Raw genomic sequence first — 14,337 nt, 5'->3', positions numbered from 1 at the left:
TTAACCTTCTATGAATACATACATGGTACTTTATAGCCAAATGATGCTGATACTGGTTTATGTGAGTGTTTGCTAATGTATTTCTAGCCCTGAACAATGTGGGTACTTGATATCTAATGACTTATGTATCACAATCTCTGTTATGATATCACGGCGAATGTATATGTTGACATTACGTTTAACATGTCTGTACCATTTGCATATTGTTTACCAATGGAAAATTTTCAATAAAAAATATTTGAAAAAAAAAGACAGGACCTGTCAGAAGCGTGGATAAGAGGTTTATGAATGTGGCTTAAGATAAATAACTGTAGATGATACTGTATATACATTAAGTGGATCTTAACAGCATTAAAACGTTTATGGAGCTGTTTGCATGAATGTATGAAGCTAAACGGAGTAGTAACAGATGGACGACATTAAGAATTTTTAAGTGTTAAGCTAGTGCATTATCCTGCTTTCTCCTGTTGGTGTTGCTTTGCTTTGCCCTGCTTTTTTACTTCACACTTATAAAAAATACGGTATGCAAAAGACCCTTTATGGACTGTTTTTTTTTGTTTTGTTTTTTATAAAAAATTATAGAACAGCAGATTGAGAGAGTCTAATTTGTTTGAAATTGGAGCATTTTATAGCAGTATACATTGGCAACCCACATTAACTTCTCTTAACTGAAACATACATTTTTTTTCATATGAATTAATACACCACTGATACTCTTGACAAAAGTATCAGTTGTTATCGTGAACTGCATACTGAGGGTATGTAGGAGGTGGAAAAATTGATTAAGCTGACGATTTCAAATAACAATCTGAACAACTGCCTGAATAATTGTGTGAATAATTGTTTGAACAACTGTTTAAATCAATTTACATCATGAAGTTGCATCACTATTTATGAATCTAATTTTTCATCATTTAAATTTTGAATATTACGGAGCAGTACTATTATAGATATTATCTTCTTTTTTTTTATACAGGTTTGAGTCCATATTAATTGTTAATACTCATTTCCTTAATTGTTGTATGTTTCTTGGCACTGCTTATCAAGTGTGCAGGCAAAGTGAACTGTAGGGTTGAAGTAGTGGTGTAGGTTTGGTATAGATAGGTAAGGGGGGGTACTATATATAGAGCTACTATTGTTACTAGGTTCTGTTAGCATAGCCATCTTCTGTCCTCTTCCAGATCTCCCACATATTATTTAGTTTATACAATTTGATAATAAAATCTTCTCTGGAGACAGTGAATGAATAGAAGGAATACTAATCTGGGAAAAGAAAATATTGGGAGAAAGGGGGTAAAAACTAACCCTGTAGAGAGTCAGAGCTGTAATTCCATAAAAACATACATGGTACAGGATAAAGTTGATCAAAAAAACGTAACAAAGAGCTGAAAATACAACTGTAAATCCAGAGACTATAACTTCACCCCCCAGAAGATCAAAGGGATAAAAGCCCTGGGGAGGAAGTAAGTTGTCCGAAAGATCAACAACAGAAGATGGCTGGAGATAGGGATGTAGATAGTCTACAAGCTTTTCCCACAAAGCAAGATAGGGCTGAAATGATTTCTCATTTAGAGCTTATGATTAAAGGTGAACTGAATGCTACTAGAAGTGATAAACAAAATGTATTACAAAGGGTTGAAGAACCTGAAGCACATCTTGATGAACATAAAAAAGCCATTTTGTATCTGCTGGCGAGAGCAGAATCAGATTGGCTGGAAATGAGGAATATACATTATAGACTAGAGGATCAAGAGAATCTCAGTAGAAGGAACAACCTGAGGTCTACCCGAGTCAGTGAAAAACTGTGATCTTGAAAAAAGCTTTGTGAGGTGTTCAATAAAATACTAGATAATGAAACATCATCCCCTATACAGTTTGATAGAGTTCAATGGATACAAAAAACAAATATGGCACCAATACATATATACATATAGTGCTCAATACAGCCTCCAGTGGTGACACATAGACATGACATGACAACATTACATGGAAGGAGAGATTCCTGAGAAAATCTCCCCTACCTTTCCTCGCAGCAGGGTTTATCAGATATAAAAAACCCAATCTCCGCCCTTCATGGTAGGCTCGGAGACCATTAAATGAAACCTTCAGGAACAGGGGAACACTCCGGTTATCCCATAATCCTAGACCTGCGAGAAGACCCTGCCAGTAAACTTTTATTGGCCTTACTACCAAAAAGTACTGGATCCCAGGGCCCAGCTCTTAAAGCAATCGCAAGAAAAACCACGTGTCTTTGGATGACGAGGCCTGGGTACCATTCATTTAGTCCATTACGGAGACATCAGAACAGATCTGGTCAAGATGGCTGGCTCCCATCAAAGGATTACTGCCCGTGGAGCTTAGTACACAAATCCTTACACGTGCCCAACATCTTAGACACTGGCGAAAAAACTGAGCACTACCAGTAATGGGAGGGGTTATATGGAGGAAGTTAATGCCTTAAGGGGCGTGCCAGTGTCCAGCACCTGATACACCGATATAACCCACATAGTTATTACTATGGCTCTGTGTTCCCTGATGTAAGAAAAGAAAATTGCATTGATACATGTCACCTGGGGCAGGACCCAGGTCCCCAAATATATTTTTTTTACAATAACTTGCATATAAGCCTTTAAAATTAGCACTTTTAATTATTCATGTTTGTGTCTCATGGACTTTAACGGTGTTCGTGTATTCTGTCAATTCTTTTGCCTGTTCGTTCTGTTCTGGTGCTTACCAAAATGGGGGGGGGGGGTGTTCGGCTCATCCCTACTGATTACCACTAATAATACTGTTTTTATTACTAAAATCTTGGATAGAGTCCCTTATCATCCCCTCCATTAGCTTACATACTATCGATGTTAGGCTGACTGGTCTTTAGTTTTTTTAAATATTGGTACCACATTGGATTTTCTTGATTGATTAGTGTTAATAAGGTCTTAACTAATATAATATGTATTCTATAAATGTCTGACAAAAGGAAAAACACCCAAAGCATTAGCACCTCATCCCAAATAATTTAATATTTCAAGTGGGGAAGGAAGGAGGGATTATCATGGTGCTTATAAATAATGATTGAAACCAATATATAAAAAGATATAAGTTTAATAAGATTACAATTAAAAACAAAACAAGGCCACATGTTCAATAATGTTGAACATTCCATGATGAAAGTGGTCATGAGGCAAATGTTCAAATTGAGGCAGGAAATTCATATTTGTATATTAACCCGATAAAGTTATATAACATTATGTAAAAAGAAAAATTAACAGCAATTGCCAATGCTCACCTCGAAAGGAGGGGGGACCTAGGTGGTAGTTTCCCCCTCCTTTGGGGGAAAGCATTGGCTATTGCTGTTAATTTTTCTTTTTACATAATGTTATACAACATTGTTGTTTTATTTATGCTAATTTAGTTTTTTCCATGTATTTTTATATAGTTAAAGACTCTTTGGAATTTGTATATCCCCTGAAGAAGCTATTAGGCAAAACATGTCGGGTTAATATACGAATATGAATTTCCTGTCTCAATTTGAACATCTGCCTCATGACCACTTCCACCATGAAAAGTTGAACATTATTGAACATTTGGCCTTGTTTGGTTTTTAATAGTAATCTTATTAAACTCTTATTAAACTTATATATTTTTATATATTGGTTTCCATTATTATTTGTAAACACCATGATAATCCCTTCTTCCCTCCCCACTTGAAATATTTAACTGATATAATGTTAGTTCTGACAACAGATGGTTGTGGAAGATGTTTATGGTTATTCTTACTGTGTGTAACAATAGAATTTTGCATATATTGGTAAGCATTAGACAAATACAAGACATGTAAGCCTGTTAAGGTATAGCACAAATGTTTATTTACATCTTGCCTATTTACTAAATAATTTTTACAATTCCAAAATCATTTCTGAATTTCAGTCTTCACAAACCTACATATTAAACAATAGCTAGGAAATTATTATAGGAAAGAAGACAAACTAAAACAACTCCTACACTCCTTTAAAACCTCCATTATTCTTAATTTCTTTTTAGGAAAATCAAGTGTTCCTCAGTAAATACTTTTGCAATTTCATAAGTTATTCACTGACACATATCTAATAAAGTAAATAGAATGTAAAAAGTTACAATGACCCACAACAACCAGTTAGAAATTATTGGATTTAACTGCTCTGAAAGGTGAGGTATCTTCCATTTACTTGATTAAATTTTAATTTTCAAATTAAAATGTTATGTTTGTGGTGTTTTCATCAATACGACCACCAGCTTTTATGTTTCCATTTGGAGTACTGCACACTGCAAATAGGATTGTGAAGGAATAAAATCACACATATTTTCATTGTAAAGCTCAACTCAAATGAAGACAGCATTTTGTACTGTCTGAAGTAGGTAAGTATAGAGACAAGATTCAGGATGAAATGACAGTGTCTGCGAAAGTTTCCCTGACCCACTAATACCTTTCCACCGTTCTCCCAACATTAATTTTCTCTACATTAGCCAGCACTAAACATCTGGATACAGGTGAGCATGTGACCTTCTCCCATGTGACTATTCTCTAGCCTCTTAAGCAATTGCTAGACCCAAGCAAAGATAGAGGGGGTGATGAATAATGGTAGGGAAATACTAGAAAGGTGAGCATCAGGACCATTTTTCTTCTCCACAAAGACCCACAGTTCTGCACACTGGTTAATGATGATGTTTTGAAGTTTAAGGGATACCCTTTATTGGTTAACTTAAAAGCTAAGTTCACCTTTTCTTTTTTTCTAAATTTCAGTGCTCCTATGTACCAATATAGCATTAATGCACTTATTTTGCAAAAAATAAAACAGCTTTCCATTTATTACACTACACATCTACATGTGCTTACCTAACTGCTTTCATAGTTGTATAAAAACACTGCCCGATTACTTCTGCCCTACTGAACAGACTTTAGGTCATGACACAGGAAGGAGTTGACCAGCTGATGGTAGATGATGCAGGGCGTGTGCTAATGAGATCAGCTAGTCAACACCTTCCTGTGTCATGACCTAAAGTCTGTCCAGGAAGTAAGGCAGAAGTAATTGGGCAGTGTTTTTAACCAGCTATGAAGGCTTACTGTGTAGAATAAATGGAAAGCTGTTTTATTTTTGCAAAAGAATTACATTAGTGATATATTCATACAATGGGGAAGCTGGAATTTAGAAGAAAAAAAAAGGTGAACAAAGGTGAACTTAGCCTTTAAGTCAATACAGATGCAAGCTTAGATCCTTTCTTTAGGCATAATATAATGTATGATTGTACTGTGCCTGAAGATGAAATGTAATTGATCCTGAAAGCTTGCATCTTTAATACCATTCAAACACGGAGCTGCCATTCGGCCATGCCCCCTCTCCCCCGATTAGCTAACTGAGTTTAAATGACAACCGTGGGAGCCAATGGCACTGCTGCTGTGTCTCAGCCAATCAGGAGGGAGAGTCCAGGATGGCCGGAGGGATTCATGGACATTGATGGACAGAGATGGAGTTAAGGTAAGTATTAGGGGGTGCTGGGGCAGCTGCTACACATAGAAGGCATTTTATCTTAATGCATAGAAAAACTTCTGCCTTAATAACTCCTTTAACCACTTAAGGACCGCATCACGCCGATATACATCGGCAGAATGGCACGGCTGGGCACAAGCACGTAAAGGTAAGTTGCCCTTTAAGTGCACAGCCATGGGCACTTTGGCTCTGGGGCATGAGCTGCTGGAGCCCTGCTGTGATTAGACACAGCGTGAGCCAATCAGGGTGTCCATTGACCATGATGGCTGTCGGCCACCCACGATCATTCATAGGAGAGGCAGAACGGCGGTCTGCCTATATAAACAAGGCAGACCGCCATTCTGTCAGAGAGGAAGAGAGAGATCTTGTCTTCCTGCTAATCTGGAACACAGATCTCTCTCTTCCTCCAATCAGTCCATAGCACACACAGTTAGAAAGCACTTCCTAGCAGCACACTTAACCATTTTATCGCCCCTGATGTTAACCCCTTCCCTGCCAGTGTCATTTATACAGTAAAAGTGCATTTTTTTAGCACTGATCACTGTATTAGTGACACTGGTCCCCAAAAATTGTCACTAAGTGTAATATTTGTCTGCCGCAATGTCACAGTCCCTCTAAAAATAACTGATCTCCGCCATTACTATTAAAAATAGTTTGTCGGCGCTATATCTTTTGAGCAAACCAATCAATATATGCTTTTTGGGATATTTTTTACAAAAAATATGTAACCAAATACAAATTGGCTTAAACTGATGAAGAAATTTGATTTTTTACATTTTTTTATTGGTTTTTATTATGTGTTATATAGCAGAAAGAAAAAAAAATATTTTTTAAAAATTGTCAGTCTTTTTTGTTTAAAGCGCAAAAAATAAAAACCACAGAGGTCATCAAATACCACCAAAATATATCTCTATTTGTATGAAAAAAGAACCTGTATTTTATTTGGGTACAGCGTCACACAACCACACAATTGTCAGTTAAAGCAACATGCATCGCAAAAATGGCCTGGTCATGTAGAGGATAAAAAGCTCATTTTAATTTTCCAATGAAATAAAGTAAAGCAAAAGTCTGATGGCATGATTAGAATGATAAGCAAGCTTGTTTAAAAGATGGCAACCTACCAGCTTTTGACCAGTAAGGCCTTCAAGAAGATCCAGAAGTCTTCGTCCATCTTGAAGGTCATTGAACAGATCCTCAATTGGAGGTTTCCCAAACTGGAACAAAAATGCTACTGTTAAAGTTTATCTGATCAAAAAATTGCAATTTTTCATTGTTGTGCATGTTCAAATACATAATGATTTTTAAAGGTTATTAGAGTCTTTTCTTTTCTATATAATTAATTATGAATGATTTTATTAAAAGATGAAACTCCCCCACCTTGATTGTCAGTTCTGGCTCGATATGCAAGAAAATTAACTATATGAGCCAACACAACCCGGGGGATAGGCACCAGGATAAAATCAGTAGTCCTGTCCCATATATCCTCCCCTTGTCCTTCTTCTTACCCCTTCCCCTCTATCCTCGTATATCCCCCCCCTACCCCACTCCTCCTACTATCCCTATCCATCATTCCTAATTTTGATCCAGAACTTTGCTATCAATAAATAACTACTGCCACAGTCTTTCCTAAGAGATCAGTAAGGATGATATACAAATATTTTTTTTCTCTTCATTACTGAGGTAATATTCAGCTTTATAGAATATGTTAACACACTGGATATGCCATAATTTCTTATCTCATATCCTTCTCCACCTACAACCCCAACTGGCTGGAAATAAACAGGAAGAATTGTTTTACAGTTCTACAGTCTTATAGTTTTGATCACAATTATCGTTGTCTTTTGTCTATCTATATTGATCTCTGTCAAGTTATTTGACCAATATCGCACATACCTGTACTTTGAATAGAATACTCCACTGGATATAAGGCTTGATATGCCCAAATTTCAACTTATATATGCTTTGTACTGTATTGTTGTACAAAACTTTTTCAATAAAGTTCTTGTTAATTAAAAGATGAAACTCCTACAGCCTTATAAAGAGTGTCTTTGTGAGAATTGTTTATATTATTGTAAAGCAAAATTAGATATGTTAGATATACTGTATTTGAAAAAAAAAAAACTTTTGCTACATACATAAACTTTTTTCTTCTAAATTACATATTTTCTTTACAACTGATTGATTTATACATTGTTTTTTTTTTATTATTCTATGGTTTTCCAACATACAATGTTCAGTCTTTTTACGGATAATATGTTCAAGGGAAAAAACACACCTGATGCCGAATACACACTCATGTATAGCAGAAAGATAAACATACCATATTATTATACTATATAGGAATGCCTAAAAAGTTTTACATTTTACAACAGAGCATATGACCTCCTACTGCTTTTAATAGGTTCCATTTATCAGAAGTGCTTATTGGACCATATTGTTCTCTGCAGAACCTAGCAAGCAAAATAGAAATGCAAGTGCCATGTGGATAGAATAAAAACAGTATGTGTATGCCTAAATCATTCTGTCACAGCATTTGAGTCATATTAAATAACTTACATAGTTACATAGTTGGTGAGGTTGAAAAAAGATACCAGTCCATCCAGTTCAACCTATGATGTGTGTGTGTTTATGTCAATACATATGCCCCAGTGGAAGACTTATTAGTCAAAATGCATCGGGCCAGCACCTCTTGCTTCCCACATTGCTTTTATACATTTTTGTGATCACTTTTACATTTTATTACCTACATTTCGCTGTATGGTAGACTTTTTATTTTGAAAACCACCCTGGTTTACCTGCAACATTTGGAGCCCTTCTTTTCTTCTCCCCATACATTTGAGTACTCATGACTGTTCCCCAACTAACATCGTTCCTGGGTTGGTTTGATTGTCGGTCTCCTTGGAATTATTATCTAACCAACGAGTGGCTTGGAGTTGCAGTCTTCGTGATACCATCTAGCCTGGCATCTCTCATCATCAGGAACCAGCATTACTATCCTGTTTGATGCACTGCCATATGGTATGTGCATCCACCGTTCTCGGTAAGAGTACCCATCTTCTCATCTGAACTATTTCTCTACATGTCTCACAGTGTTTTTTGGTGCTTCTGGATCGTATGTTCCTTGCTTCAGTTGACCATTGAAGAGAGTGGATTTCTTTCATTTGGACACTATCTGTGTGGACATTGGCACTTAGATCACTATTGATCATCACCATTATTTTCAAATTTTTTTGTATGATTGTATGTCCCATATAATCTGTTATAATTTTCAGGTTATTTTTGGTTTATTACACATCGACCTCTACAATCTAGAGGTTGATTTTTATTCTATTTTCAGCGCTACACTATTTGTTTGCTAATACATTGTATATCCCTGTATGTTGTGGTCATTGAGGTGCCCATCTAATAGTTTTTTTAAAAACTATTGACGCTCCCTGCTGATGCCACTGCTTGCAGATGTGTTGCTTATAGATAATCAAAAAATGGGCTCTAACATTTTCTTATGTTTGGCTTTCAGCTAATTAAAACATAATGGATGAATAAAGACAGAACACTTTAATATAACATTGTATTTGGTGACATGTATGACTTTCATGAGATTCTGTATTGTAGGAAATTATAATGAAAAAAGTTAGTAGTATTCAACGTTTTGTGCCTTTGAACATCAAAATAAAGCATATTTGACCTAAAAACTACTCAGACAATACTCTGATGCAACCATTCAACCTGCAGATTATGTTTCTTTAGTAGCAAAAAATTAATTAAAGATTAATAGGTTGAGAACACAAGCTAATTTTCATAACTCACACATTATTGGAAAATCCATCAGTGTTAAAACAAGTAAAAAAAAACTGTAAATACACTTCAGAATTCAGAAGCTCAGTTGTTGGCAAATACCTATTGTTTAATTGTTTAATTATATTTTTTAGCAAAATTACCTTTTTTGAAAGTGATTGTCACTTCAGTTTTTCATTATTTTATAATTACAAGAATAGCAGGTTATTTCTTTGTTGAAAGCAGATTAAGACCAATTATCAGGTCCCGTGGAGAGCAATGTACCGAAAGACTTTTAGTTAACCTGCACATTTGTAGAACCTAGGTAAGGTTATTTGTGAATATTGGTTTCATATTTAATTTGCCTTTCCTGAAATGATATTTTACAGACCATGGGAATATACTGTTAGTTAATCTCTTAGATAAAGTGCCAGTTCATCTTGATAAAAAAACATCACTTTCCAGCATTTTCTTTAAGGTTGAATTACTTCCACCATACTGTTAATGTTTGCAAATTTTAAGGTTTATAATTTGATTATAACATTCTAAAAGAGATAAATGCCTTAAAATTAGTGATGAGCAGTATATACTTTCGGTTCGGAGTATGTGAAGCAAGCTTTACTGAAGTTCAGATGCTGAATCCAAACTCCATTGAAATCAATGAGAGCAAAGAATTTGAAAGCAGTCATTTTCTATGCAAATGATTGTCAAAGAAAAGCCATGTGCCAAAAGGGACATGTAAGAAATTAAAAAATTAAAAATCTGTTTGGTGGGGAACAATAGTGCAATATATACAACCTACCACAGAAAAACAGTGAACAGTTGCAGTTTCCTCATCAGACCCTGAGACCTAATTCATCAAAGTGCCATATATAGAATTACTGCCTATGAGCTAACATTCGTGGTGATGCGTCACATGTGTGTTTGGATGCGTGTGTGACTGACACGTGCGTTCCCTTTGTATGAGAGAGAATGAAGGATGGGACACCTTACATTTTTTCTAATTATTTTATTTTTGTGCTGTTGTTTTAATATTTTTTTATCATTTTATTGCTTTAACAGGGAATATAACCATCCTTGTGACAGCAATAGGCATGTGATAGGTACTCCATAAGACCACAAATCCCTCATCTGCACTTAAAAGCATTCAAAACATCAAGATCAGTGTTTTTGAAAGCTTTAGTTTTATGTGCTAGTAAGCCAATTTGATTGCTATTACAGGAGAAATGCAACCGCCGAGGTGATGCTGAAGCTGCAGGCATTATCACCGTACAATCACCAAAAGGATGGGAAGTGGCTAAAAACCACTTCTGTCCTTTTGCCTGGGGGCAGCACCACCCCTCTGAAAAATGCTACCCAAATGCTTTGTTTGCTTCATAGTAGATATGCCCCTGTCTATATGGCTAGGCTATGAATAAGTCTCACACATGTGATATCATCCTACTTGGGAAGAAAAACAGAATGTGTTTTGGGGTGTCATTTTACAGTATGCCCATGATCTGTGTCACTAGGGATGAGCCAAACACCCCCTGGTTCGGTTCGCACCAGAACCTGTGAATGGACCGAAAATTTGTGCGAACTTTAGAATCCCGTTAAAGTCTATGGGACTTGAACGTTCAAAATCAAAAGTGCTAATTTTAAAGGCTAATATGCAAGTTATTGTCCTAAAAAGGATTTGGGGACCCGGGTCCTGCCCTAGGGGACATGTATCAATGCAAAAAAAAGTTTTAAAAACTGACATTTTTTCGGGAGCAGTGATTTTAATGATGCTTAAAAAAAATATTCCTTTAAATATCATACCTAGGGGGTGTCTATAGTATGCCTGTAAAGTCGTGCATGTTTCCAGTGCTTAGAACAGTCCCTGCACACAATTAAATCTTTAAAGGAATAAAAGTAATTTAAAATGGCTTGCATTAAATGTAATGTCTGGTCCCGGCAATATGGATGAAAATCAGTGAGACAAACGACATGGGTACCCCCCCAGTCCATTACCAGGCCCTTTGGGTCTTGTATGGATATTAAGGGGAACCCCGTGCCCAAATTAAAAAAAGGAAAGGTGTGGGGCCCCCAGGCCCTATATACTCTGAACAGCAGTAAATAGGCAGCGCAAACAAGACAGGAACTGTAGGTTTGTAGTTAAGTAGAATCTGTTTGTAATTTTGAACTGGTACATTTTTAAAGTGTAGCTTCAGTCAAATTTATTTCTAAGCTTTTTGGAAAACATAGGGAAGGGTTATAACCCCTGTAACATTTGTTTTGCTGTCTGTGCACCTCTTCAGAAGATTTCACCTCACTTTCTATCCCAATGACAAATGTTTGGGGTTTTTAGTGAAACAAGGATTGGTGATAAAGCATCAGTGGAGAGTTTCCCATATCAACTCTTGCAGGAGAGAATTTCCCTTCCTAGGGGTAGATTTCATCTCAATTTCTGCTGTCTCCTTCCGTTTGCAAGTAGGAGACGTTTGTAAGTTGGATGTTTGAAAGTAGGGACCTGCGATATATGCTCTGCAGAAATTTGGGCCTAAGTTGTTTGTGTTGCTACAACACTGTAAGCCCTCACAGTTACTCTTGGTGGGTGCTGGAATGCCCTGCTGTGAACTATTATATCAAGAATTGTAATTAAATGCCATTGTTGAACAGTGGTAGAAAAATTGGGCCTTTGGTGGTGGTGGTGCTGGTGCCACAACATTGTAAGTCCTCACAGTTACTCTTGGTGGGCTTTGGTACGGGCCCTGCTGTGAAATATTATATCAAGAATTGTATTTACATGCACCTGTTGAACAGGGGCAGAAAAATTGGGCCTTTGGTGGTGGTATTGACACAACACTTTAAGCCCTCACAGTTACTCTTGGTGGGCACAGGAAGTGGCCCTGCTGTGAAATATTAGATCAAGAATTGTAATTACATGTCCCTGTTGAACAGGGGCATACAAATTGGGCATTAGGCACTGATGCCACAACACTGCAACACCTCACAGAACCTCTTGTTGGAGCACAGGAATGAGCCCTGCTGCAAAGTATTGCATCAAAAATTGTAATTACACACCCCTGTTAAACTTGGGGCTGAAAAGTTGGGCCTTAGGCACTGGTGCTGTTGCCACAACACTGCAACCCCCCACAGATACTCTAGATGGAGCGCAGGAATGAGCCCTGCTGCAAAGTATTGCATCAAAAATTGTAATTACACGCCCCTATTAAACAGGGGCTGAAACACTGGGCCTTAGGCACTGGTGCTGGTGCCACAACACTGCAACCCTTCACAGATACTCTAGATGGAGTGCAGGAATGAGCCCTGCTGCAAAGTATTGCATCAAAATTTGTAATTACACGCCCCCGTATTAAACAGGGGCTGACAAATTGGGCCTTAGGCACTGGTGCTAGTGCCCAGAACCAAAAATTTTCTTACAAGCTATCAGCATGCAACCACTCACAGATATTGTAGTTGAGCGCAGCAACAAACCCTTCTGCAAAATATTGCATCAAAAATTGAAATTACATGCCCCTGTGAAATGGGCTGAAAAATTGGGCCTTAGCCACTGGTGGCAGCGACCCAAGAACCAAAAATTTTCTAACAAGCTATCAGCATGATCATTGAGGAGGAAGAGGATAGGCACTCAGCATAACAGGATAGTCACTCAGCATCAGCATAGGCAGTCTTGAAGGGCATCTGACATTTTCAAAAAAATACTTGGTTACATTAGCATCAGGTGCTTGGTAGCTGGTGGTGCTCCAAGGCTGGTTCATTTTTATGAAGGTCAGTCGATCAACCAAGTCGGTGGACAGGCGCAGCCTGTGATCGGTTACAAAGCCTCCAGCAGCACCGAATGTGCGTTCCGAAAGAACGTGGATGCAGGACAGGCCAGTAGCTCAATTGCATACTGTGCAAGCGCTGGCCAGTGATCCATCCTCAAGACCCAGTAACCCAGAGGATTTTTGGTGGGAAAGGTGTCCAAGTCTGATCTTGCCCTAGGTATTCCTGATGTAAATCAGATGCTGGCGATGGTTGCTGGAACAGATCATACCTTGGGGATGCAAATTAGAAAATTGTCTGAACACATTGGTCAGATGGCCACCTTCTACGACGCTCCTTTTGTGACTGACTGAAGCCTCAGCAACACGTTGTCCAGGACCAGGAATTTGTAGCCACTGGCATTATATGACTGGCAGCAATGCACACAGACTTTCCTGGTCTGCCTCAGGACATCCTGTAAGCCCGGGTACTTGCCCAAGAACCGCTGCACCACCAAGTTAAGGATGTGAGCCAAGCAGGATACATGGGTCAGTTGTCCCTGTTGGAGTCAGAGAGGAGGTTGGTGCCATTGTTGCAAACCACCATTCCTGGCTTAAGCTGCCATGGCATCAACCACCTCTCAGCCTGCCCCTGCAGAGCTGACAGAACCTCTGCCCCAGTGTGACTCCTGTCCCCCAAGCACACCAGCAAAAGCACCACGTGGCATCATTTTGCCTGCGTACTTGCTTAGCTCCTTGAACGCCTATGGAGCACTGCTGGTTCAGAGGACAAAGCTCAGGAAGAGGCCATGGAGGAAGAAGAAGAGGAGGGGGTGGATGGGAGAGGTGTGTCAGAATCACCAGTAGTAGCATTTTGGAGGCGTGGTGATGGAACAACCTCTAATACTACTGCACCTTGTCCTGCATCCTTCCCAGCTGCCAGCAGAGTCTCCCAATGCACCGTACTTGGCTGTGACACACCTAATTTTACACCATCATTCCTCTTAGTGCAGGTTTCAGGGAGGACTGAAGGTTTAGTGGGGTTGGAGATCCCAGCTGATTAGGAGCAAGGAGAGGTCCACTTTGTTCTTTGGTGTGGGTCTTTTAGGTACGCTTGCCAACGAACTGCATGGCAGGTCGACATATGTCTGGTCAAGCATGTGGTCCCCCCCAGCGGCTGATTTTTTTGGCCAGGCGAGATACGCTTGAGATATGTTATGTTATATGTTGCAAATAGCAGTGGTGTGATCTGATGCACTCCTCTCAAAAAAGGCCCACACCAAAGAACTTTTGGAATAACACGCAGAGTT

At 38.3% G+C, this 14,337-nt stretch overlaps 1 protein-coding gene across 5 annotated transcripts in view; it reads right to left on the bottom strand.

The window, feature by feature from the left end:
* Window positions 1-14,337, bottom strand: part of DMD (dystrophin) — a 3,436,004-nt gene that overhangs the window by 2,690,153 nt on the left and 731,514 nt on the right. For all 5 annotated transcript variants that reach the window (XM_077482558.1, XM_077482560.1, XM_077482557.1 and 2 more), the window contains exon 3: window positions 6,647-6,739. In XM_077482558.1, coding sequence (XP_077338684.1) covers window positions 6,647-6,739 — 93 coding nt within the window. The remainder of the gene's footprint in view (window positions 1-6,646; window positions 6,740-14,337) is intronic.

This window comes from Lithobates pipiens, unplaced genomic scaffold, assembly GCF_037356315.1.
Source record: "Lithobates pipiens isolate NorthernLeopardFrog02 unplaced genomic scaffold, aLitPip1_a1.2 Scaffold_16, whole genome shotgun sequence".
In the NCBI taxonomy this organism is placed as follows: Eukaryota; Metazoa; Chordata; class Amphibia; order Anura; family Ranidae; genus Lithobates; species Lithobates pipiens.
The sequence above is the reverse complement of the archived record's forward strand: the minus strand, read 5'-3'. Positions and strand labels throughout refer to the sequence as shown.